The 24,288-nt window shown below is 54.8% G+C and overlaps 1 protein-coding gene across 3 annotated transcripts in view; it reads right to left on the bottom strand.

Annotated features, from left to right (window-relative positions):
- The window catches only part of KCNH6 (potassium voltage-gated channel subfamily H member 6), a 129,033-nt gene that overhangs the window by 62,361 nt on the left and 42,384 nt on the right, over positions 1 to 24,288 (bottom strand). For all 3 annotated transcript variants that reach the window (XM_075911217.1, XM_075911219.1, XM_075911218.1), the window contains one exon: positions 11,870 to 12,025. In XM_075911217.1, the coding sequence (XP_075767332.1) occupies positions 11,870 to 12,025 (156 nt within the window). The remainder of the gene's footprint in view (positions 1 to 11,869; positions 12,026 to 24,288) is intronic.

Below are 24,288 nucleotides of genomic sequence, written 5' to 3'. Positions count from 1 at the left end.
AACCGGTTACAGCTAGTTCCTTACCACTTTCATGTGCGAGTGAGCTGCAACTTTCTGAGAACAAGAGCGCTTCATCGGTACTCGTGACCTTCCACTCCCTTGAATTACCTTAGAGTTGCTAGCCCTCCCCAACAGTGGCATGGCTCAGTTTCCCTCTTGTATTGCAGACCGGACTTTTTTTTTTAATCTTATGATCTGTCTTGATCCTGCTAAATGACTTTTCTTAATTACACAGATTGTCTAGCATTAATTTGGTAAGGAGAGTGGGCTTTCCAATTAGCCCCCACACCTCCTAATTCTTTTCAGTATAAGATTTTCATAACATCCAGGCTGCAGCAGTTGATTTATGCTGCTGACTCTGGGGTGGATCACTTACTCATGCTCTGTAAGGAGATTTATGTGTCTCCTTGTTAGGGCAGATTTAGCTTTTAGTGATTACATCTTTACATCCAATGTCTACCGGTTGACATTAGGGTGGCTTTTAAGTTACCTTCCCCCACGCCCTCGAACTAATTATAACGGCGTGTGAGGGAAAGTTTTTAACTTTTTTTTTTTTTTTTTCTGGACGGCCCCTACTCATGTGTTGTGAAACATCCTTGGGTTGCCTGCGATTCCAGCCGGAGAGGCTGTCGTTATCTATTTGCTAAGAAGGGCTTGAGAATTTCCTGAAGTTGCTTGGATTCGATCCTTGCTCAAAGCTCGCACTCTCTTTTTAATCTCATAGCCTAAGAAGGTGACCTTTGGCTGGGGCTTTTTCTTGTGAGACTTTATATCTCCCTTTTTCCTAGGGCATCCAACAGGGACTCCATTGCCCTTTTCTAGTTTTCTAAGTCTTTCTGCAATGTGATCTCAAAGACATGGGGGAGCTGATACAAAACCCTGGGGCAACACAGTCCACAACAACTGAGTTTTGTCATGGGTATGTGGGTCCTCCCACTCAAAGGCAAATAGTTTCTAACTGTCTTTATGCAAAAGGATAGAGAAGAAAGCATCTTTTAAATCTAACACTGAGAACACCTTTGCATCTGCCAGAACTTGTGTTACAATGGTGTGTGGATTTGGGACCATAGGTGATCCACAAGAACCTTCTTATTTACAGCCTTCAGGTCCCGCACTAATCTATACGAGGTGCCATCTGCTTTGCGTACTCCTAAAACCGGGGTGTTAAAAGGGGAAGAACCCTGTTTCACCGGCAGCTGCACTACAATCCGACCACCACGGAAGAAAATTTCAGCCTGCAGCTTAGTTAGCATATCTCGCCCTAGTTAGGCAACTGGGCATGCAGATGAAACTACAAAGGCATGCTCCAGCATATTATCTCTAATCTTCGTGAGGAGGGGCTTACATACAGGTAGCTTGCTTCGCCTTCTTCCTTCCCCTCCTCATGTTGCTCCACCATGGGAGTTTTTCTACGCCTGCCTTGAGTCAGATCAACTTCACTACTAGAATCATTTAAAACCTTGGGGCACGCTCTCTTGCCTCCCGTGGCCTTAGTTTTTGCTATCATAACTCTACAAGCTCCTATACTACACTTCAGCAGCCACGCAGGTCGCCTCTGCATGTGATTCAACCAACAATTAATATTTGGGAACTAATCTCAGTGCCTATCTCGAGTAACAATACTATGCACAGAGGCAACTAGATTTACATTAAAAGACTCTGTATCTAGCCAGCCTATCCCAAAGGTTGGCCACTCTAGCTGACAGAACTTGATTAAATAATCCTTTGTCATTTTAATCCCAAAATCACCCTTAAATTTACTGAAATTGCGCAACATGCATCCCAATGGGGTTACGGAGTTTTCTACCCGGGAGCGACCTGGACTCATGTCTATATATTTATTACACACACACACACACACACACACACACACAGTCAACACGCTTTTACCACGGCTCCGTATGTCGATAGAATGACACCACACCAGCTTTTAGCGTCCGAACTCAGAGAGGGTCCAGCGCTTGGCTGCCTCACTAGAGACACCGGTGTGCCCTTGTGGAACCGTGACACTTAAGACAGGTCTATCAGACAGCAACAAATATAGACAAACAGGGGGCTTGGAGACTCACTGGGTCACGAGGTTCGGCTGACCCCCCTTGCAATCAAGAAATCCTGGTCCTCGGGTTTCCCCTTGCAGGATTCTTGGGGCGGCTGGAGTCAGCTTAAGTCTCAGACCTGGTCAGCGACAGTCATTCTTACACACAAACTTTTAGTTTAACAATTTAGGTTTCTAACAAATCATTAATATCAAGAACAGAAGTACTCCTACTAAAAACAAAAGCAATCCCCTGGGGTTTTTCTAACTCCTCATAATTTCCCCACGCAACCCACTGGTTCGTGGTGTTCCTTCTGGGGCTTACAGAGGTTTTTACCATTTGGGTGCGACCCAATTCCACAATATTGTGTTCTTTCCAATGTTCAGACCTATGTGCTGAACGCAACGCCCCCGGGGGACAAACAAATACTCAGACCTCTGTGCTGAGTGCAAACTTACAGATCAATATCTACAAGAACACAGGAATAGGTATACTCACTCCGTCTATACCCCGGCGCCTTCCTCTTTTCTTCGGACCTGACAGCCTCGTGTGACTCATTCAATAGAGACTCCTTTAACTTTCCGGATGTCCCGACTCACGCTTTCGGTGCCGTGACGGACTCAAACAGTCCGGTGCGCACTTCACGGTCACCTACGGCGAATCTTGTCGTCCGACTCCGGAGTAGTCCAAGGGGAGTCCCATCTGGGTCGCCAATTTGTTGCATAAATTGCAAGGTTCATCCCCTGGAGGCCAGTCTAATTTGCCCACAGAAGAGAGTCACACTTTCAGGCTGGGTCCAACTCCATTTTATTGTTTGCAAGCAATGGTCAGCCAAGGAGCTATTGCTCAAAGCAAAGCTGACCCTGGGCTTTGGCTAAGCATCCTTTTTTATACTTTCTTTAACTTTCTTATCCAACTTGGCACGTCTTGATTTGTTACCTTAGCTTCGTGTTGCAGCGTTATTGGTTAGCATATTTCAACTCTATTCCACTCAGTAACAACCACCAGTACAGCTTACTTAAGCAATAGCAATTAGCAAATTTTCCTAACTCAAGTAATACGTATAATCCAGTCCTTGAGAAATGGGTCTAAACAGCTAGTTCCCCTTTTTACTACAGCTTCTAAAACATGCGCAATTAGATATGTGCTGTTTCAAGCTTAAGTAATGGAAGGGGGAAGAAGCACACATAGTTTTTACTATATTTTACTACACCGCTGACCCACAGACCTGGTCAGCGTGTTGCAGCCTGGATCCCAGCCGACCCAGTGGCTGCCGCGCTGCCACTATCAGGGCCCTGGGCTGAGACACAGTGGAGCGGGTGGGCCTGCATCCCCCCTGCCACTCCTCTCCTCAGGTGTCAGATTCCCCCTGTGGGGGCAAAACCCCTGTGCTTGTCGGCTCTCCGCCAGCGAGGAGACCTGAGCCCTACTCGGCTGGGACCCGCCCGGAGCTTTAATGTTGAACTGCCTAGCTCTGACCCAGGACTGGGCCTTATAAACAGCTAGCCCAGGCTGTGCCCCAGGCTGGGCCTTATACACGGTCGTTCAGCCTGCAGCTAGGCTGAGATGTGCCGAACAAGCTTTTTAGCAACTGCGGCACTGCCACTGCCCTCTTGAGGGGCAGTCTAGGGAGCCAGCTTGACTTCCTGCTGGCCTGGACCCTTTACAGGCTGGCAGTAGGGTTGCCAGGTGTCTGGTTTTGAACCGGACAGTCCAGGATGTGAGCTTTCTGTTCGGGAAACAAATTGAGAAAATAGAAATGAGAAAATATCAATGTCCGGTATTTTCTAAATCAGATGGAATGTCGATCGTGATGTCATGTCAAGTGTGTCCAGTATTTTTTTGAAACCATCTGGCAACCCTAGCTGGTAGCAGCAAGAGCCCATCTCCCTCCATGCCATGGGTGGAAGGAATATGATTGCTGCAGAGTGGTGCAGGGTCCCAACCATGATGCATATTGCGGGGGGAGCAGTCCATCCTTAATCCACCACCATGCGTCCCCAGGGACCAGACGCGGGCTGTCCCCTATCCTGCGGCCACCGTTACATGGCTCCCCGGCTGATGGTTGGAGCCAGATGGCTGGGCCTTTAAATGCTTTGCTGCTGCGATAGGTTGGCTGGCTTGGAAAGCGCGAGGAGGCTCCGGGACTGGACACACCTTGTGGGCTGCATTTCTGCCACCAAGATATGGAGGAGGCTCAGTGCCCCTTTGTTTGCAGAACCCCCAGTGCTCCCTGCTAGCACAGTGATGTGGACGCAGGGCCAGCCGGAGCCATTTCGGCGCCCTGGGCCCCGGGTGGGCGGCGCCGCCCCAGGCGCACGGCACATGCATGGGCCTGCCCCCAGGCGCACGGCGCATGCGTGAGCCTACCCCCCCGAGGCACACAGGCGCCTGAATCTTGTAGTGCAAATAATCCTCATGTTGGAGAATGTCCGAGACCAGGTTGATAATGTAGTAAGATGAAGGCCTAAAACAAAAGCCCGTGCAGCACAGGCCTGGTTTGAGGCCTGAGGCCTAGCTAACAACAGACAAAACGTGGCTAACATAAAGCAAAGCTAATCAGTGAGCAAGAAGCAGGCGCCTACTCACAGAACTTGGCACAAACAGGGCTGAGAGAGCAAAACGCGAATTGGTAATACACCCAGGTGTAGAACAGTCATTGGTACTGGTCAGAACTTGAAAGCACATGGCATCACCAGCTCATTAAAAAAGACCTTGGTACCCACGCCTAGGGTTGCCAGGTGTCTGATATTCACCTGTCCAGTAAAAAAATTCAGAGAATACTGGACACCTAAAATGTCTGATATTTTCTGAATTTTTCCCCATCCAGGGGACGAAAATGCCGGGCATGTGGCAACTCTACAAACACTCAGCACCCGGCCTCCCCCCGAGCCTCCCTCTGGCCCCCAGCACCCCCAGGCTCCTGGCTCCAGCCCCCATGCTTACCTGGTTCCCCAAGGCTGCTGGCACAAAATGGCTGCTGGCCAAAAGACCTAGGGGAAGCAGTGCTCAACTCTTCCCCTGTTCCTATCCCTGCACTTAAAGGGGACATGCTGTTTTAATGCTGTTTTATTTTTATTTTTATTTTTTTTGGCTTTTCCAGGTAGGGGAGTCATCCTTGGAGTCCTTTTTTTGTTTTGGCTCAATAACTTTGGTCTCCCCCCCGCCAACAGAATTTCTTCCCCGGTGTTTTTTTTTGGGGGGGAGGGGCGGGGGGGATTCGGTATTTTTGTTTCAACCATCTGGCAACCCTACCCCTTCCTCACAGATACCAACCCAGGTTCAGGAAAGGGTCTAAAATGACAACATGATGGATAGAGATGATCTAATCAAACCATGAGGTACAGGGCGATGAGTGGTATCTAAGTAGCATCAGAGGGTGGTAACCTGACAACGTCAGAGGGTGGCAACTTGATACTTCAGCAGTGATGTGTAATTTGTTTGTGACTGTATATAAAGTGATGTTTTGGGGGGACAGTTTTTGGATGACCTGGGGGGCAGTAGAAATTTCCCACTGATTGAGTCAGTCCATTGTTACGGGGTACAGATGCGTAGTGGTTCAGTAGAGTCTACTGACAACTGTTACTGTACGTTGCTTAACAATAAGCCTGGCCTGGCACCTTCGATCCTTATCTGGTTTGTGGTCTTTGGGGGCTCTCTTGGGGTTTGTTGTGGAGACTAAATCCACAAGTCGACACGGCCCACATCACTGAGCACACATGCAAGCAGCCTTCTGGTTATTATCATCAACGGCGCCAAAGACCTGCGAGGACACCTCAGCTGTAAATCCTGGCCCCTCCTGAATAATTGCACATAATAGTCAGATGAGACTGAAAAAAACCACTTCTGACGATATGCATCTTGTACCCAGTTTCTATGTCACATCTATAGCACGTCCAGGGCGGACCATGGGACTGTAAAAGTCTTTGGCTTCACTACTCCTAATAAGTCAATAAGATGTGTCAATATAGTCAGGTAACAATGGGAAAGGATCTCAGAAGGGGTCACTTTCTTCCAACACTAAACCAAGAGCTTTCCTGGAATCAGGAAAACAGGAAAGGGTTCTCACAGCTTCACTGGAGAGCTCCTTAGCTAGAGCAGTGGCTCCCAACCTTTCAAGACTACTGTTTCCTTTTCAGGAGCCTAATTTGTCTTATGTACCCCTAGGTTTCCCCTCACTTAAAAGATACTTGCTCACAAAAATCAGACATAAAAATACAATAGTGTCACAGCACCCTCGTGCTGAAACATTGCCGACTTCCTCAGTTTTACTACATAAATACAAAATAAGTCAACTGGAATACAAATATTGTACTGACATTTCAGTGTATTGTATGTAGAGCAGTATAAACAAGTCACTGGCTGTGTGAAACGTTAGTTTGTATTGGCGTTGCTAGTGCTTTTATGTAGCCTGGTGTAAAAGTGTGTAAATATCGAGATGAGCTGACATACCTCCTGGAAGACCTGCGAGTCCCCTCACGGGGGCACCCACTCCTGGTAGAGACCCACTGATCCAGAATTTTACTCTAGCTCCTCTTGCCCGGCTCCCAGCTACCTCTCTGAGGAAACAGTGCACATGTCCTTCTCTAAAACACTGCACAGCAGGAATATGGAGGACTCAGACACGGGGCTAGATTCTCCATTCTCCTGCATGGGGGCTTGCCATTTAGAATCCTAGAATCACAGAATCCCAGGGCTGGAAGAGACCTCAGGAGGTCATTGAGTCCAACCCCAACTCAATCATCCCAGCCAGGGCTTTGTCAAGCCGGGACTTTAAAACCTCTAGAGATGGAGACTCCACCCCTCCCTAGGGAACCCATCCCAGGGCTTCACCCCCCCCCCAGGGAAATAGTTTTCCTAATATCCAACCTAGACCCCACCACTGCAGCTTGAGCCCATTCCTCCTTGTTCTGCCACCTGCCACCACTGAGACCAGCCTCTCTCCATCCCCTTTGGAACCCCCCTTCAGGTGGCTGAAGGCTGCTCTCAGTCCCGCCCCCCTCTTCTCTTCTGTAGACTAAATAAGCCCAAATCCCTCAGCCTCTCCTCCTAAGTCATGTGCTCCAGCCCCCTCATCATTTTGGTTGCCTTCCACTGGACTCTCTCCAATGCATCCACATCCTTTCTGTAGTGGGGGGCCCAGAATTGGACGCAATACTCCAGATGTGGCCTCACCCCAGTAGTGAATAAACAGGAATAATCACGTCTCTACATCTGCTGCCAATGCTCCTCCTCATGCACCCCAATATGCCGTTAGCCTTCCTGGGCTACAAGGGTGCCCTGTTGGGTCATATCCCCTGTAAATCCCAGGTCCTTTTCTGTTGAACTGCTGCTTAGCCAGATGGTCCCCAGCCTGGAGCAGTGCTTGGGATTTAAATCACTGACAATGCATGTCAATATTTCCTCTTTGGCATTCTACGCCCACTTTGCACGGAGGTAAATAACTTCCCGAGGTGCAGGGCTTTGGAGGAGCAGGCCCACAAAGCACAGCACCCTGCGCTTCCTTATGGGACACCTGACACCTGGAGCGATCTTGATGGAGAGGCTCCCGCTCCTCCTGGGCAGGAATTCTGGCCCGTTGTTGTTGGCTCACACTGTGACCCGCAGAGGAACCCCTGACCCTACTGATGCTCCCCTTCCCCCAGCTATTGCTGTAACTCTGCACAGGCTCAGCTGTTGTCTCCGTTCCCTGCAGCTCACATGCCGAATGCCAAGGCCAGAAGCTGTAGATGCCACACCTTCTACATCTTGAACAACCACAACAGGCTCAGGGTATTTCTGGGCCTAGAAACCAGCACCTTGGCAGCTCCTAGGTCCCTGCTGGGAGTCCAGGGTGTCCCCCATCCTAGCACGGACCGTGCTTAGTTAGTGAAACAGGCGTGATCGCGCTGTACTGAAGAGACAGGCCACCTCTCGCGGGGAAGGGAGAGAGACATGCAAACCGCCTGGGGCTGTCAGTTTCTTAGGAGAGGAACATGCTCTGAGCACCAGTCGCTGATCTTGGCCCCCCAACGGGCAGCTGTGGCACATGAGCAATGCAGAGCAGGCCTAGGAGTGGAGCGTTCGAGCATCTAGCTAGGCGTTAGATCCATCCTGTCCAACACGCAGGGGCTAGTGGGCCGGTTGAGTGGGGCTAGTTGGCTCACAAAATGATTTACATTTTTCAGAATATTGTGGCTAGTTGGCTGTAGCCGCTGTCGTGCTACTGCTTCAGAACTGGTGGGACACCACGGAGCGCGAGGAAAGGAGTTTGTGATGTGTCCCTCGTGTCTCACTCCGGCGTCCAGGGACAATGTGGCTAACGTACAGCAGGGGGCAGCTTTTAGGGCAGCTGCAGGACACAGGTCGAGCCTGGCTCCCACCCTAGCACAGGCCATGCTACCTAGCGACGGCCGAATCCTAAAGCTGGCCTGGAATCAGACCTCCTGGGAGGGACATACTCTGACCCCAAGGAATTACAGGCACCCACACACTGGCGCCACCTGCTGGAGCAGCCCTGTATTTCATTTGTACAGGGCAAAAATGTTCCTAGCTCAGTGCGTCGGAGGGAGGATGTTTTTTAGGGTATGTCTACACAGCAGAGTTATTTCGGCATCACAAAGAGCGCGTCTACACAGCAAGCCGTTATTTCAAAATCATGTTGAGCCGGAAGACTTCTTACTGCAACTCCTGTATCCCAGGGGTTGTGGAATCTCCATCACGGGAGATATTGAAGAGCAGGTGAGACAGACACCTGTCAGGGATTGTCTAGACCTGTGGTCCCCAACCTTTTGGGGCTGCCGGGCGCCCAGGGGCGGGGCCGCGTATGCGCCGCGTGCCCGGGAGTGGGGCCGTCCATACGCCACGCATCCGGGGCCGGCACAGCGCATGCACAGCACGCCTGGGACAGGGGCCGCCCATGTGCCACACACCCGGGGGTGGGGCCAGCCCCGATCACTTGGCGGGCGCACATAAATGCCCCGGCGGGTGCCATGGCACCCACGAGCATCACATTAGGGACCACTGGTCTAGACAGTGCTTGGTCCTGTGGTGAGGGCAGGGGACTGGACTCGATGACCTCTTGAGGTCTCCCAGGTCTATGATTCTATGATTTCACGAGGAGTAAGGGAAGATGGAGGAAGAGGGTTCTTCCCTCGACTACCTGCTGTGTAGACCGCACCAAAAGCCGAATTAAAGTATTTTGACTTCAGCTATGCAACGGCCGTAGCTGAAGTTGCATAACTTAATTCGACTTTAGCCCTGCTGTGTAGACGTGCCCTTAGAGACTTGCTTAATCTGATTCTATTCAAACGAAAATGAATCCAGAACCTGGCATACATGTGAGCATATGCAACAGTACAGCAGACGCCTGTAAAATTGGCTGGATGTTTAACACACACAGCAAGGACACATGATATAGTGAAATACCTCCACGCATATTTAAAGGCCAGTGTCATGCCTCCAGATCCCTGAAGAACTCAGCCAGCTCTGCTGGACCTCACATCTCGATTCTCTACCAGGGACAACAGAATTCACAGAAAAAAACCAACAAATGGTCTGGTAGAACTCTATAAACTAACAAAACCGGTCATCTGAAGAAGTGGGCTGTGCCCATGAAAGCCCATGATGCCATTTACATGTTTTGTTAGTCTATAACGTGCTACCAGACCATTTGTTTTTTTTTCTGTAACAGACTAACTCGGCTACCCCCTGAAGCGTCTAAGAATTCACAGAGATGGCCAAGCCACCAGACTGGAAACATTTTAAACTAGCGAGAAGATGGAAAATACTTTGGAGATGCGGGTTCTGTTCCTGACGCGGCCTATGGGCTGCTGTGAAACTTTTGACAACTCACTTTCTCCCTCCAAGCCCCCGACGACCTTCCCTCTCTTGATCTAATCTACTTAGCCGACAAGCGCCTGCCTGTTATTCTGTGTCTGTACAGTGCCAGGCCTTGAGGGACTCTGCTCTCAGCTGGGAACCCTCAGAGCTGCGGTAAGAGAGGCAATAAGAATAAAACATTCATTCATCAGTCACAGAATCCTGCTCCCTGGCTGCCAACGAGCCTCACCTCCTCCCTTCCCCCAAAGGGGGAGAGACGGACCCCCCCACACACACATCGCAAAGGGCTCCTGCGTCCAGCCAGAGCAGCGTTTCTTAAACTGTGTTCCGCGGCACACTGGTGTGCCTCGAGGCAGTCGGAGATGTGCTGCGGAGAACAACAGAGTTCAAAATGGCCACCCTTAAAGGAGCAGGCGACCTTTCTTTTTTATTTTTGCTCAGTAACTTCTCCCCCAACCCTTTGTATGCTGTTCCTCATAAAAAAAATGATTGTTTGGTGTTCCTCAGTCTTAAAAAGTTTAAGAAACACTGAGCCAGAGCATAGAAGCAATGGGGCCGCAGGGCCCCGGGAGATGACGTCAGAGCACACACGTCAGTGCTGGGAAACAGGGCAGGCAAGGGGCATTGTCCCCTGAGCAAGCGGTGAGCTGGGGAGCGGGACTCAGCCTCCAGAATCTTCCTCCTGGCCCCTAACGCAGATGTCCCAGGGCAGCCCGTTCCGCAGGGTTCAGGGACACCCTGGAGTCCAGTCACGGAACAGACGGGTCTCTGTGATCGGAGCACCACCCAAGGCAAGGGACAGCAGCCACTGCCTGCCACTTCATACCCCCTGGCCCCAGTCCCCAGCAGGCACCTGGCTCCTTGGGCCATGCTACAGGGCAGGGCGGGGGGAAGGGAATCCTGCCTGACCAGCTGAGAGTCTGAAGCAGGAGAGCGGCTCCCCACTGCCGCCAGAGCCTCCAGACCGGTGTCACTCCACGCCCTGGAGAGCAGCGTCTCCTGAGACTGGTGCTGGCACGCCCGGGTGCGTCTCTCCAAACCAACAGCCCCTCAACCCCGGGGAGCGTCGGGCCGAGGGCTCAGCAAGGGTGGAGTGGATGGGGCTGGGGGTGGGACTTCCCTCCATGCTTCCAAGTGCACGAGCGCAGGCTGGAAGCAGGCTCTGCCCGAGGGGGATGCACGGGGCAGGCAGCAGCCATGCAAACGGGCGGGAGAGCAGTGGGATCCTGGGCAGGAGGCTGTCTCCGGGCAGCCTGCTGGAAAGAAAGGGCTGAGATAGGGCCCGCGGCCCTGGCAGTCCATGGAGGGCAAGGGGCCCTGTTGCGGATGGGCAATGGATGGGTGGGACGGGGCACAGGAGTAGTGGGGGGTCCAGGAGAGGCCTGGCCGTGCTTGCAGGACAGGCTCTGCTTGGCTAGGTGAGAGGGGTGGGCGTGGCAAGCTATCAGGTGTGGGGGGGGAAATCATTGGTTGGGGTTGGGGTTGGTCCTGCCTTGGGCAGGGGGCTGGATTTGATGACCTCCTGGGATCTCTTCCAGCTCTGTGATTCTGTGATTCCATCCGAGGGCAGCTGGGGCATAGGACACACCTAGGCCAGGTGCAGCCGTGAGCGCGCAGGCGGCGGCAGATGCAAGGGGTCAGGGAGGGCTTAGGAGAGGATGGGTTTCGCCTCCCGACCCCCAGCCCCAGCACTCAGCTCCCTTTCGGCCAGGAGACTGGGCTCCATCCGCCTCCCTCTGCGGAGCTGCCTCCTTCTCGCTGGCATTTACTCTCTACGGGTCCAGGCTCAGCGGCAGCTCAGTCTTCATCGAGATCTTCCTGTGGCACCATGCGGCCTCCCAGAGCCATTGGCAATAAGGCCGCTGCTTGGGCCGGAGCCCCGGTGCCGAACCAGGCCTCCAGCCCCGCAGCACAGTGAGTTCCAGAGAAAATTCCAGCCTCGGATTCTCCACGCAGCCCCTACACAAGCCCACACCCCCCCTCCCTGCCCGGGGACCCCGCGTCTGGCTCACCTTGGCGCCAGCCCTGGGACAGTCGCTGGTGGAGACTCCGGCTGGCGCTCTTAGCGATGAGCTCGGCCAGGTCCTCGAAGTTCAGGATGAACATGATGACGGCTGCTTCCTCGTTCTTCACCGGGACCACGTCCACCAGGCACCGGAGACACGACGCTGCCACGGGAAAGAGCAGGGACCGGATCAGAGCAGGAGGAGGGGGGCCTGGAGCATAGCCCACCCCTGCAAACTCCCCCCCATGTGGATACAACTCATGCCCTAAAACCTGGGACTCCCCGGGAGAGAGAACACCAGAGCGGGAGCCCCCTTTGGATATTAAAAGTGTCGCCATGCTACAGTTGGGCATCCCCTCTCAATGGTGAAGCCCCAGGATTCCCTGTAAGCTGAGCACTTGGGCGGCCACCCAGGAAAGATCCAAATGCTGCCCAGCTGATTAGCAGAGCACCCACAGCCGGCTGCATGTGTGTCTACTGGTGGTGCACATCTGCACATGCCTCCGTGCACATACAATTTATTCCACACATCAATGGAAATAAAATTAGAGGGCACATTCTGAGCCCCACGCAGGCATGCCCCCAGCCTGTGACAAGCCAGAGCCACCTTCTTGCAGATTGCTGCGGGTGTCAGCCTGCCGCTTGCCCACATCACCTCCCAGATCTGGCCTTGGAGCAGATTCTTGCTGCTGGAGGGACGGCTGCATGCCCAGGTCTCCCAGGAGGCAACAGCCACTTGCTGTGATTGTTTCACTCAGTGATGGAAGGAGCAGCAGATGCTCGGGGGGGGGGGGGAACAGGATGGGAAATTAATCCGTATAGATCAATATGGTTTCATGGTCCATGGGGCCTGGCCAGGCAGATCTAAGCATTGCACGATGATGCGAGTACAACCTGGGTTGATAGAAGTAACTGTGCTGGTGTAACACTCGCAGACGTCTGTCACGAGATTTGGTCTCTCCGCTAGATATTCTGATGCAACAATCAGCACTATACCTGGATGAGGGGATGGGTTGCACCCTCAGCACATCTGTGGATGACCCTAAACTAGGGGGAGAGGTAGACAGAGTGGAGGGCAGGGATAGGGTCTAGAGTGACCTGAACAAATGGGAGGATTGGGCCAGACGAAATCTGAGGTTCAGCAAGGACAAGTGCAGAGTCCTGCATTTGGGATGGAAGAATCCCAAGCGTCGTTACAGGCTGGGGACCGACTGGCTAAGCAGCAGTTCTGCAGAAAAGGACCTGGGGGTTCCAGTGGACGAGAAGCTGGACACGAGTCAACAGGACGCTCTTGTAGCCTCAAAGACTAATGGCACATTGGGCTGCATTAGGAGGAGCATTGCCAGCAGATCTAGAGAAGTGATGATTCCCCTTTATTCGGCACTGAGGAGGCCACGTCTGGAGGATTGCGTCCAATTCTGGGTGCCCAGTTACAGAAAGGATGCGGACTCATTGGAGAGGGTCCAGCGGAGGGCAACGAAAATGATTCGGGGGCTGGAGCACATGACCTACGAGGAGAGGCTGAGGGATTTGGGTTTGTTTAGTCTGCAGAAGAGAAGAGCGAGCGGGGATTTGAGAGCAGCCTTCAACCAGGGCTGGCTCGAGCCATTCCTGTGCCCTGGGCAGTGGGTGCACGACGCATGCGCGGCCCCGCCCCCCGGCGCACTGTGCACCTTACGGCTGCAATCGGGTGCGTGGCGCCAGGGGCAGATGACCGTTTTGCGGGGCCCTGGGCAGCATAATTCCGCGGGGTCCCCCTTTTGCCACGGCGCATGCACAGTGACGCCATGTGCATGCGTGGCAGCGCCACGGTGCATGCGCGGGGCTTTCTGAAGCGCGGGGCCCTGCCCTATATCTGCCCCTGCGTGGCGCCTGATTGCAGCTCTAAGGGGCGTCGTGCGGCCCCTGGCCCAGGGTGCTTGGTGCCTGGTGGCAGCTCTAAGGGGTGCTGTGCGGCTGGGCACGCGGTGCCCCTTACAGCTGCCATCAACCGCCCCCCATAGGTTGGCACCCCGGGCAGCTGCCTGGCTAGCCCCCTGCTTAATCCGTCCCTGCCTTCAACTATCTGAAGAGGGTTCCAAAGAGGATGGAGGGAGACTGTTCTGACAGGTGGCAGAACAAGGAGCAATGGGCTCAAGAGACAATGGGAGAAGTCTAGGTTGGATATTAGGAAAAACTATTTCCCTAGGAGGGTGGGGAAGCGCTGGGCTGGGTTCCCTGGGGAGGGGGTGGAATATCCATCCCTAGAGGTTTTTAAGTCCGGGCTTGACAAAGCCCTGGCTGGGATGATTTAGTTGGGGTTGGACCTGCTTTAGGCAGGGGGCTGGACTCGATGGCCTCCTGAGGTCTCTATCAGCCCTAGAATTATATACAAAATCAAAACAGAGCTCATTAAAAACTGGCTAAATGATGGATCTTGAAATATAATTAGTCCCACAGAATCATCATCAAATGTGGAGAGGTCTAGGGGATCCCACCGAGTCAGGTCACAGCTCTGTGCGATTTTTCTCAGTGATCGGGGTCAGGGGGAGTGTTTTTTAAAGGGCTCAAAGTCCTGAATGCATACTGGGAGCTGAGCTCTTGAGTGTCTGGCTCCAGCTGGCGGTGCTGAGGACCTGGGTGTCCGCCTCGAGCTCTGGTCGACATGCAGGTTTGCGTGGCGTGTCCCAGCCGATGCAGAGTTGACGGCTCTGGTTTTCCAGGGCTGTTATTTCCATTCGTCGGCACGGAAAGCCCCAGTAATTAAACATTCAGAAAGAAATACGAACTTACGCTCAGGTCTGTGTTTGCCCCCCGGAGACATGCCGTTCAGAATCAATGAATAGCTCCTTGCCATGCAATACCGACGGCAGCGCTAACGACTTAATTAAAACCAGCCCTTTTATCAGCCTGGCGCATCAGTTCTGTGTTACTCATAGACTCATAGACCTTAAGGTCAGAAGGGACCATCATGATCATCTAGTCTGACCCCCTGCACAGTGCAGGCCACAGAATCTCACCCACCCCTCCCAGAATAATCCTCTCCCCTATATCTCCGATATTGAAGCCTTCAAATACTTTGAAGACCCCAAGATGCAGAGAATCCTCCAGCTGTGATCTGTGCCCCATGCTACAGAGGAAGGCGAAAAACCTCCAGGGCCTCTGCCAATCTACCCTGGAGGAAAATTCCTTCCTGACCCCAAATATGGCGATCAGCTAAACCCTAAGCATGTGGGCAAGACTCACCAGCCGGACACCCAGAAAGTTCTCTATAGTAACTCCTATCATCCCTCCATTGATCTATTTCCCACTGATAATGAATGGTCAATTAGTTACCAAGATCGCATTAACTGGCCACCCTCGCTCACTCCTTGCCCAGGGCTCTGTGCAGGGCAGCAAGGGGGATAGAAACATCCTGCCTAGAGTGAGCTACAACCATCGCTTGTCTGGGCGGGCGGGGAGGGAACGGCAGCTGGGGTGAGCAGAGACACCCAAGGATGAAGGGGGAGCAGGTACAGCCTGGCTCCCCCCTCCCCTCCCAATTCACGGGTTACGCAGCTGAGCCAGAGCAGATGGGGAAATCAGTCCTGCCAGCTCTAAGGCCAGCTGGTGCAGCCTACGCCCTGCCTGGAGGAGGCGGGGCCCACATGGTGGCTCTCAAGGCTCAGTTTGGGCCCCGGTTCGTTATTGGGGCAGTGTCGTGGCCCCGCCCCCCGGCTCTTCGAGTTCCAAGTTCCCAGGAGCCGTCCCAGGTATTTATAGAACTTTGCACTTTTACAGCTATCTGGGAGGCACGTTACCAGCCGGCCCCTGCCCCGGAACAAAGCCAGGGCCACCCAACCGCCGAGCTCTTGCTCTGACCAGCAGCTGCACAGAGACGGAAGCCTAGGCCCACTCCTTAGCCCATCAGCTGTTCCGCCTCCATGCAGGAGCAGGGCCCATGTGCATTTGCCAGTTCATTACACCACCACACGACCAACCGGGGCACAGAGCCCTGCTTTACTCCGGCTCAGGAGACTCTGCAGAGCCTGACTTGAGCCCCTAGGTAAACCTCTAATAACTGCTCTGCCGCCTGGGAGTTTAAAGAGCCTTTAAACACGCCGATCCTGAAGGGTCACAAATATTTGACTCTGTAAATCAGCAGGCTGCTTGCCAAACGCAGCAAGGTGACCCAGATCGGGGGGATTTCAAGGCCTGCAAGGACTGCCACGTAGCGATGCAGACAGACGGAGACGGAGCTAGGACAGCCGGACACGCCCACGATCACAGCCACGCTCAGCACCAGCCTCGTACCTTGCTGTTGAAATGCATACTAAGCACATGCCCAGGCCCCAGGAAGTGACATGGTCCTTGTTTGCCAATGCCTGACTGCCACACGCCCCTGTCATAACACGCCAAGGCCTCACGGAGCGGCTTGGCAGCAACGGGCGAAGACCCCCTGAAATTCGGGCGTGAGTCCCTGCAAAGGGACGGCGCACGCCTGTGCTAGGCCACTCTGAATTAACGGCGTGGCCATGACAGAGTTCTGCCGATGACAGCCGGTGCACTTCAAGCCGTGGTCGCCAGCCTATCGATCGGGATCTGCCGGGAGATCTTGGAGCCTCTGACAGGGGGTCCTGACTGGTTTGGCCAAGTGCGGGCACTTCAGCTGCCCCTCCTCCGACTACTGCGCATCTCCTGCCATTTGCCTTGGAGTTGCCCCTCCTGTTTGCGGTGCAGGGGAAGGAGAGGAGGGTGCTGATGTCAGGAAGCCCCCCCTCCCACTCTGGATCCTGTCTCCACAGAGCAGAGAGGGGGCGCAATAGGATTTGGGATGAAGGGAGTTCGCTGGCTGCTTTGGGGAGTGGTGCAGGGCCAGGACCAGGGTGAACCTGCCTTAGCCCCACTGCACCACCACCCAGGAGCCACCGGAGGTCAGCAGGACCCAGCTGGAGCCCCCATCCCAAAACCCTACCCCAGTCATGAACCCCCTCGTGCACCCCAAGCCCCTGCCCTAGCACCCCTTGCATCCAAACACCTTCCCAGAGCCTGTACCTAGAACCCCCTCCAGCACCCCAACAGCCTGCCCCACGCTCAGTTCAGAGCCCCTCTCGCACTCCAAATCCCTTAATCCAAGACCAGAACCTGCACCCACAACCCTCTGCCCCAGCTTGGTGAAAGTAAGGGAGGGAGGGAGGATGGAGTGGGCAGGGGCGGGGCCTCAGAGAAGAGGCACAGAGGAGGCGGAGCAAGGGTGCTTGGGTTTGAGATAGATCTTGAATTGCACTTCAATTTAAGAAATGATCTCGCGCTTAAAAAGGTTGGAGACCCCTGCCTTAAAGCCACTGACAGGCTAACTGCAGTTGACCTTGTCTAGAGAACACAGTTACATCTTATGCAAGCCCTTTCCTAGAGCAACAATTCGGAAGATTCCCGAGAAACAAGGCCCGGTTCTTAACCAGAGCTAAATTCAGCGCCCCAGAATGGTTCTAGGAGGCTCTGTGCTTCAATGAGCAATAACCACGAGGCCTTGAGCACTAGCAGTTATTTAAAAATCCCACCGTACCTTCCACACGATCTGGGGTGTTAAACACGACGTCCTGGCCAAACTCCGCTGCGAGGGATTACATTGCGCCTCCCTAACAACAACCGGATGCAGAACTCTTCTTTGCTTTCAAGGGACCCTTCCAGCTGCTGTGTTAAACAGCAGCTCTGTCCTACCCCAGAAGCAGCTGCATTTCTATGTGTGCTTTGCATGAGTGCAGTCCCTTGGGATCCTCTAGGATGAAACCTACTGTGGTAGCACAGGCTATAACTGTTCGGCGAGAGGATGCACCCTCACAATGCAGCACCGCGCTGGAACTTTCCATCCTCATGTGTCAGGGCCAGGGTGCCAGGGTGCATCAGGAAACCCCTTGGCACACTAGCCCTGATGCGGCCAATTTCCCACTTAGATCCCTTGTGTTTGGTTTTTTTTTAAAGCTCTTTCACGTACTAGCGAAGCCTGAGAAAAACTGCAGCAGTCACTCCCCACAATTGCGATAGGAGCGGGGCACTGTGTAACGTGGGAAGGCGAGCGAGAGGTTCTGCGCCTGTTCTTCAAACCCTCATCTAGGCATGTCTCTGCCGCACAGCTGCTCCCAGCGGCAATTAGTTTCCGTGGTGGAAGGCACCGATTCCTTATCTCCCTCATTCCGCTCTGTGATTAACAGGCCAGCAGCTCACAGGCCAGGGGATTAACACATCAACAGGCACCGCGTCGTGCTGATGCTCCTATCAGGAGCTGCGTTCCTTGGCAGAGCCGGCATTGCGGCTGGGGGAAAGGGAAGGGAACAATCTCTTCTGTGCTGCAATTTTAAAGCGCTCAGGCTGCTCTAATCAGGAGCAGATGGCCAGCATCTCAGAACTTTAAAATCTGCCCTGACGTCAGTTACGCACATACACAAAAGAACGGGAAAGCAGTGGACACAGTTAAATCCTTTTAAAGGGCCAGACAGCTAGGATTAGTTTTTCAGTAGATATAGGATAAATCCAGTTAGAGAGGGAGGTGGGGAGGAGACAGGGCTGGAGTAGGGTCAATAGCAAAATCCTTTGTGAGGGACGGGCTGGTCACGTAAGAACCAGAACTCATGAAATAGGGAAAAATAGTAAGCCAAAAATCCAGCCTGCTGTGCCATTCTTTGTATGAATCAAACAGCACCACAGGGTTTGCTGGGCTGTCAAATCCACACTAAGAAGTTAAGTTGGCCCAACGACATCAACCGGGGGCAGTGTTCCCTGTAAGCTGTGCGCCTGGGCAGCCGCGCAGGAGAAATTCAAATGCCACCCAGCGGATTAGCAGAGCGAGGTTTTGTGTTTATATGGGTGGTGCACATTCACACATGCCTCGGTGCACATAACATTTATTCTGCACACGCAGAGAAAAAATCTGCACATGGATGGAAAAGGTTAGAGGGACCCTTGGCAACCTAATCCCCAGAGCAGACAGTGCTAGGCTGATGGAAGAATCCACTCAGGGTATGTCTACAGCCCTACAGCCGATGAGAGAGGTTCTCCTGTCAGCATAGGTGCTCTGCCTTCCTGAGAGGTGGTAGTTACATCCGTGGAGGAATTCTTCTGTCAATCTAGAGCTGCCTACAGTCGGTATAGCTATGCAGAGGAAGTGGATTTTTCCATTGAGAGAGGTATCTGTACCGCTCCCAGTATAGACCAGCCCTTAATTACCACTTCTTAGGGAACTGGATTCCCTACAGCCACAAGAAAACCCCTTCCGCGGGGGGAGTGAGTGTCTCCACTGAAGCACGACAGAGCTGACGCGGTTTAAGCGTAGATGTAGCCAGCATCCCTGGATATACCCGAGAGCTGCCAGGCATGCACGACGACATCTGCAAAATCTCAGACCTTTCCCAACCGTTTGCCCGAATAGAGGCGCAGGGGGCGATTCCAGCCCGGAAGCACCGTATTCACTCGCCCCCTTTCGCCTTGGAAAGCGTTTCTAGCCACGCAAGGAAACACAAAGCCACAGGCCAGAGCCAGGAAAAAATAAGCCGTGTTCACTGGAGCCCCGGCCTTGCAAACGACCAGCTTGCGGTGAATTCTAATGAATAACAAACACCGACAAAGAGACTTGGCAGCAGGCTGCTCTGTAAGAAACGCATGGCTGTTATTCCTCCTCCCAAAGACGCCAACCAGGGGCGATAACAACACTTTGCAGTCACCTGGCGTCTTTCCCCCTGGGAGTGCAAGGCCCTTTCCAAAGGGAGGGAAAAACGATCACCCCCATTTTACATCAGGAGAGCATGAGACAGGGCGGGTGGCTGGCCTGTGGTGACGGGAGGCTTAGGGGCAGAGTCAGGCACAGAACCCAGGAGCCTGCTTCTGTCACCTGCCTCTGCTTTGACCACTAGACTACACTCCTCTCTCCCCCGCCCCCAGCCCCAGCTGGGAACAGAACCCAGGAGTCCTGACTGGCAGGCTCCTGTGCAGTGGTTTTCAGCTGGGAGTGTCTTGTGGGCCAGACTACGGCATCTCCTGTCAACGACACGCTGGAATCCAGCCACGTCCCTCCGTACGAGAGACCTCACACCAGCCTGCTGCGTGGGTGGCAGCCCCTCTGTGCAGGGCGTCAGACTCAGCTGAGCCCCGAGGGAGGAGCGAGTCGTTCCGGCTGTTGGCTGGGGTGCGGCGGGAAGTCGGAGGCCACCCCAGAAGCGACTGGGATCTCAGGAGAAGAGCAGGGAAAGGAAAGCAGCTTTCGGGGGCCCAGCTGGCTGAGCAGGGCCAGCCGCTGGGTCCCTTTGTTTCTTCTCCTTTTTCTCCCGCCTTCCTTCCCTCTCCCCCTGTGACAAGCTGTTTCCAGGAAGGCCGAGATTTCCAAAGGCACCTAGCTCTGCTCCGTCATTAATCAGGCTGCCCTAGCCCACACCCTCCAAGCTATTGAAGCCCCGAACTCCCCGGTGCCAAATTGGCTTTGGCAGCTTTGAAACATGGAGCTTGGATACTAACCCAGTGGCCTTTGCTCCTCCGCTGTCTAGCCGGAGCCGGGGCCCTGACCCCAGCGGGCTCCAGACCAGACTGTAGGCAGGGGGCTGGGTCCGAGTGGACCCAGCTGATCCGACCTCCTTCACAAGGGGCAGCTCCCCCCCCAGGCCTCTGGCTCCAGCCCTCACGGGGGGAGGGCCAGGCAGGGGAGGCAGACGCTGCAGCTGCACATGGCAGGAGCTGGCTGCTCCCGGCAGGTTCTCCCTGCCAGACGAGTGCAATGAGCCATCTGGGCCCCCGGCTGGCAGGGACTTCCTGAGTCTCCCTTGGCTTGCAGCAGCGAGGGGAGGGGAGCACCCGGCCGTCGAGCTGGGACTTGCCTTCTCTTCCCTGCACCCATTCGGTGCGGTGGCTCCCGAGAGGGCTGCTTGGGGCTCCGGGAGCCCCGGTGCGGCCTGTGCCACCCCCCTTCCGACACAGCATGCCCATGCCAGGGCCTGTGAGGAGGCAGCCAGGGCCCCTTACAGCAGCCCTACACAGTGTCTGCCCCAGTGAATCCTCTCCCAGGCTGCTCCAGCCCATTAGGGGCGGGTTCTCAGTCCATCTCCCGAGCTCAGCGCATCTTCTCTGCTGCCTCCCCTCCCGCCTGTGGCAAGACCCCTGGGCAGGGGTTAGACTGGGCCGCCCGGCTAGGCCCCATGCTGCCCTCGGTCACCCTACCGCACGGCTGGATCAGCTCCCGCAGGGCCTCAGGACAGGAGCCCGGCGGCAGAACAACCCAGCATGTGTGTGACTCAGCGGGGCCCGCACAGCTGCTGCCAGCCACACAGTCTCCTGGGGGGCGCAGGGTCTGTAACCCAGGGGGAACAGAAGCCGAGGGGCAACAGAAAGGACCTTCCAGCCTCCCATTCGCCCCATGCCGAAGGCCCCGAACGTGGCATGCAGCCTTCCCCTCGGCCACCCTCTGCTGAGCACCTGGAAGAGGTGGGAGCTTTGCTGGCGTTACCCTCTGGCTCGTTGCTCCGTCATGTTTGAGCGCCTGTGAGGGCCATTCCCCTCCTGGTTTCCAAGCCAGATGCAGCTGCCTGGTCAGCAGATGATTTCAAGCCCCTCTCATGCTCCAGCCCTGATCAAAGTTAGGCCTTGTCTATACTTACCCCATGCTCCAGAGTTTGATCTTCCGGGGTTCGATTTAGCAGGTCTAGCAAGGACCTGCTAAATCCACCGCTGATAGTGCCCCCGTGGACTGTGGTACTCCCCTGGGCCACGAGGAGTAAGGGAGGTCGATGGGAGTTTCTCCCGTTGATCTCCCACAGTGGGGACGCGGCGGTAAGTCGAGCGAAGATACGTCGTCTCCAGCTACGCTGTTCATGTAGCTAGAGTTGTGTATCTTAATTCGACTTTCTCCCCCAGTGGAGACCTGGCATTAGGGGTGTTTCCCTGGGAACAGGAGGTGTCTTGCTAGGGTAGAGGGTAGCTGCAACATCCCTCTGGTTACAGGCCTCAGCTAACCCTTGCAAAATGTGGAGCGTGTACGTCTGCGTCTGCGTGACTCTGCTTTTAGCAACAAGGCTGTAACGTCGGGCAGTGTAAACGCTGCGTGTTGGCAATCTGGCAGAGAAAATACTTCGACCTCCCGCCCGAGCAGCGTTCACTTTGTCAGCAGGATGGCGCTGTTGACAGCGCGCGCTTGCACTTGCCGTGGTAAAGCTTTTGTTGTGCGAGGGGAGGAGATTAAGCCCCCGTGAAGGAGAATTTTTGTCCCTCAATTGCAAGCGTCGAGGTAGAATCAAAGCCAGTGCCGGGGTAAAGCAGTGGGAGCTGCACCGGCCCCCATCTGGCATGAGTTTGTCCTTACCGCTCAGATCCGGACACCGGGCTGAATTCATCCCTGCTGTAACACCACTGGCGGGGCGCAGAGCCGCGCCATTCCCGGCTAGTCTCAAGCTCACAGGCAGACGGCCGGGGGGGAGCCAGCCGTGTGAGCACAGCTGAGTGGGTTCGCAGATCCAACTCAGGCCCCACCGGTCAGCCACTGTTCCAGAGCCAGGCACCGTCTGCCGGAATGCCAGGACGGCTGGGCGCTCTCCTCAGCCCCACAGCGTAGCCCGGTTTGCCAACAAGCTCAGCGCTGGATTTATGTGGACTCAGCCCCCCTGCATCTGGGGCCAGATTTTGCAAAGGGTCCAGCTCCTCAGATGGCTCTGGGGGGGTATGTCTACACTACCCCACTAGTTCGAACTAGGAGGGTAGTGTAGACATACCCGGGGAAAGCTGGTCACTTGGGGGCTGAGCAGGTCAAAAGCTCCGTGAGGTCAGTGAGACACTGACCACTGAAAACCCAGCTCTGTGCCTCAGTTTCCCTGCCAGCATAACGATGGATCCTTCCCTGCCTCACACACGGGCCTAATGGCGATTCATAAAGAGTTTGGAGACCTGTGGCTCAGAGGAGCAGTCCAACCACAGAGCTGCAGCAGAGGTGGGGGAAGGGCTCTACAGGGCTTACAGACCAATCGATACAGGCTTTCAAAGGTCACAGTCACATCGGGCCCATTTTAATGAGCAGATTCGTTTGCTCGAGACCCAGGTGTGCCATACCCTCCTTTCCCAGCATCACCAGGGTCGGGCGCCGTGGCCGTAGAGTAAACACATACCGATGATGACGAAAAAGCCCCAAAGAAATCCCCCCTCCCCATCCTCAGCAAAGCTTTGGCCCTCGAAAAGAAAGGGGGCAAAGATTCCCTGAGACACCCGAAGGACCGTGCTCCTGCTAGTGATTTGACAAGGCAGACTAAAACCCAAAGCCAGAGAAAACAGACAACCGTTTTCCATGCCACAGCTGGGGCCAACCAGACCAAAATGCCAGCTGGCTGCAAACCTGTCGAGTCACTGCCAGGAGGGGGCCGTCGCGACCGGGGGTGGTTCTGAACTTCCCAGCCATTGCAAGACGGGCGCAGCTGTCCAGCCTGCGGCCGGAGCCAGCCTTTTCCTGCTCCTCGTGCCCGGCAGCCCTGGGGCAGGGGAAAGGCCAACGGGAGTTTTCAAAAAGCTTTGCACAAAGTATCAGGAGCTGGCTGGAGTCTGGCGCGAGGCTCCCGAGCCACGCAGAGCCAGGAGAGACTAATGGGCTTTGGCAGAGAACGACCGACAGAACTGGAGCGTGCCTGGTGGTTCCTCTCAGCCTGCAGCGGTTACAGATCCCGGGCACGGCCTCGTCTGCACGGGAAATCCTTCAAGTCGCATTATTGCCGGCCCAGTGGCCTTCTGGGAAACGCACCGTACCAGCGCGGGTGTCCCCCACAGTCCCTGCTGAAAGCAGCCGCCCCAGGCTGGGCAGACCACACCTGCCCCCACACCATTTGGGCCACTCGGGGAAGGGTGATCTGCAGCTCCCAGAATGCACAGCACCGGAACCGAGGCCACGTGCTTCTCCCGGCCGTTCTGCCCTCAGGACTTGGGCTGGGCGGGGGGAGGATTACACTTTGCCCTGCGTTCGGCCAGGGATGGAGCGCGCCTCACAGGCATGAGCTCACGCCGTCCCACCCCACGGGCAGGCAGGGATCAGGAGGAGATGGAGACATGGAGGTGCCCAGAGGTTATATGAGGACAGACCCCAGGAGTCGTAGACTCCGGCCCACAGCCCCAACCACCAGAGCGAGACACGGAGCCCAAGCATCCTGCCAGCCATGTTCTAGCCACTAGGTCACACTCCCGTCCCTCACCGCAGGCAGGAAGGATCTCCGGCGCCTGTGCTCTGGGACGCTTCCATCCCAGGACGGGGGCCTATGGAGCTCTAGGGAGGTGCGGAGTTGTCAGAAGGAGAGGCTAACGAAGGCCAGCTCTCTCCACTCTGCCCCCAGGGCCTGGTTTTCCCCGGGGCGCCTGGGCCGAGGGAACCCTTGGGTTTCAGGTGTAACTCAGCCTCTGCTGTCACAATAGCAACCCCTGCATTGCAGCACGTAAGGGCCTAAATGGAGACCCTGGGAC

This window comes from Pelodiscus sinensis, chromosome 29 (assembly GCF_049634645.1).
Source record: "Pelodiscus sinensis isolate JC-2024 chromosome 29, ASM4963464v1, whole genome shotgun sequence".
Classification (NCBI taxonomy): domain Eukaryota; kingdom Metazoa; phylum Chordata; order Testudines; family Trionychidae; genus Pelodiscus; species Pelodiscus sinensis.
Note: the sequence above shows the minus strand (reverse complement) of the source record. Positions and strands in the feature narration are given on the sequence as shown.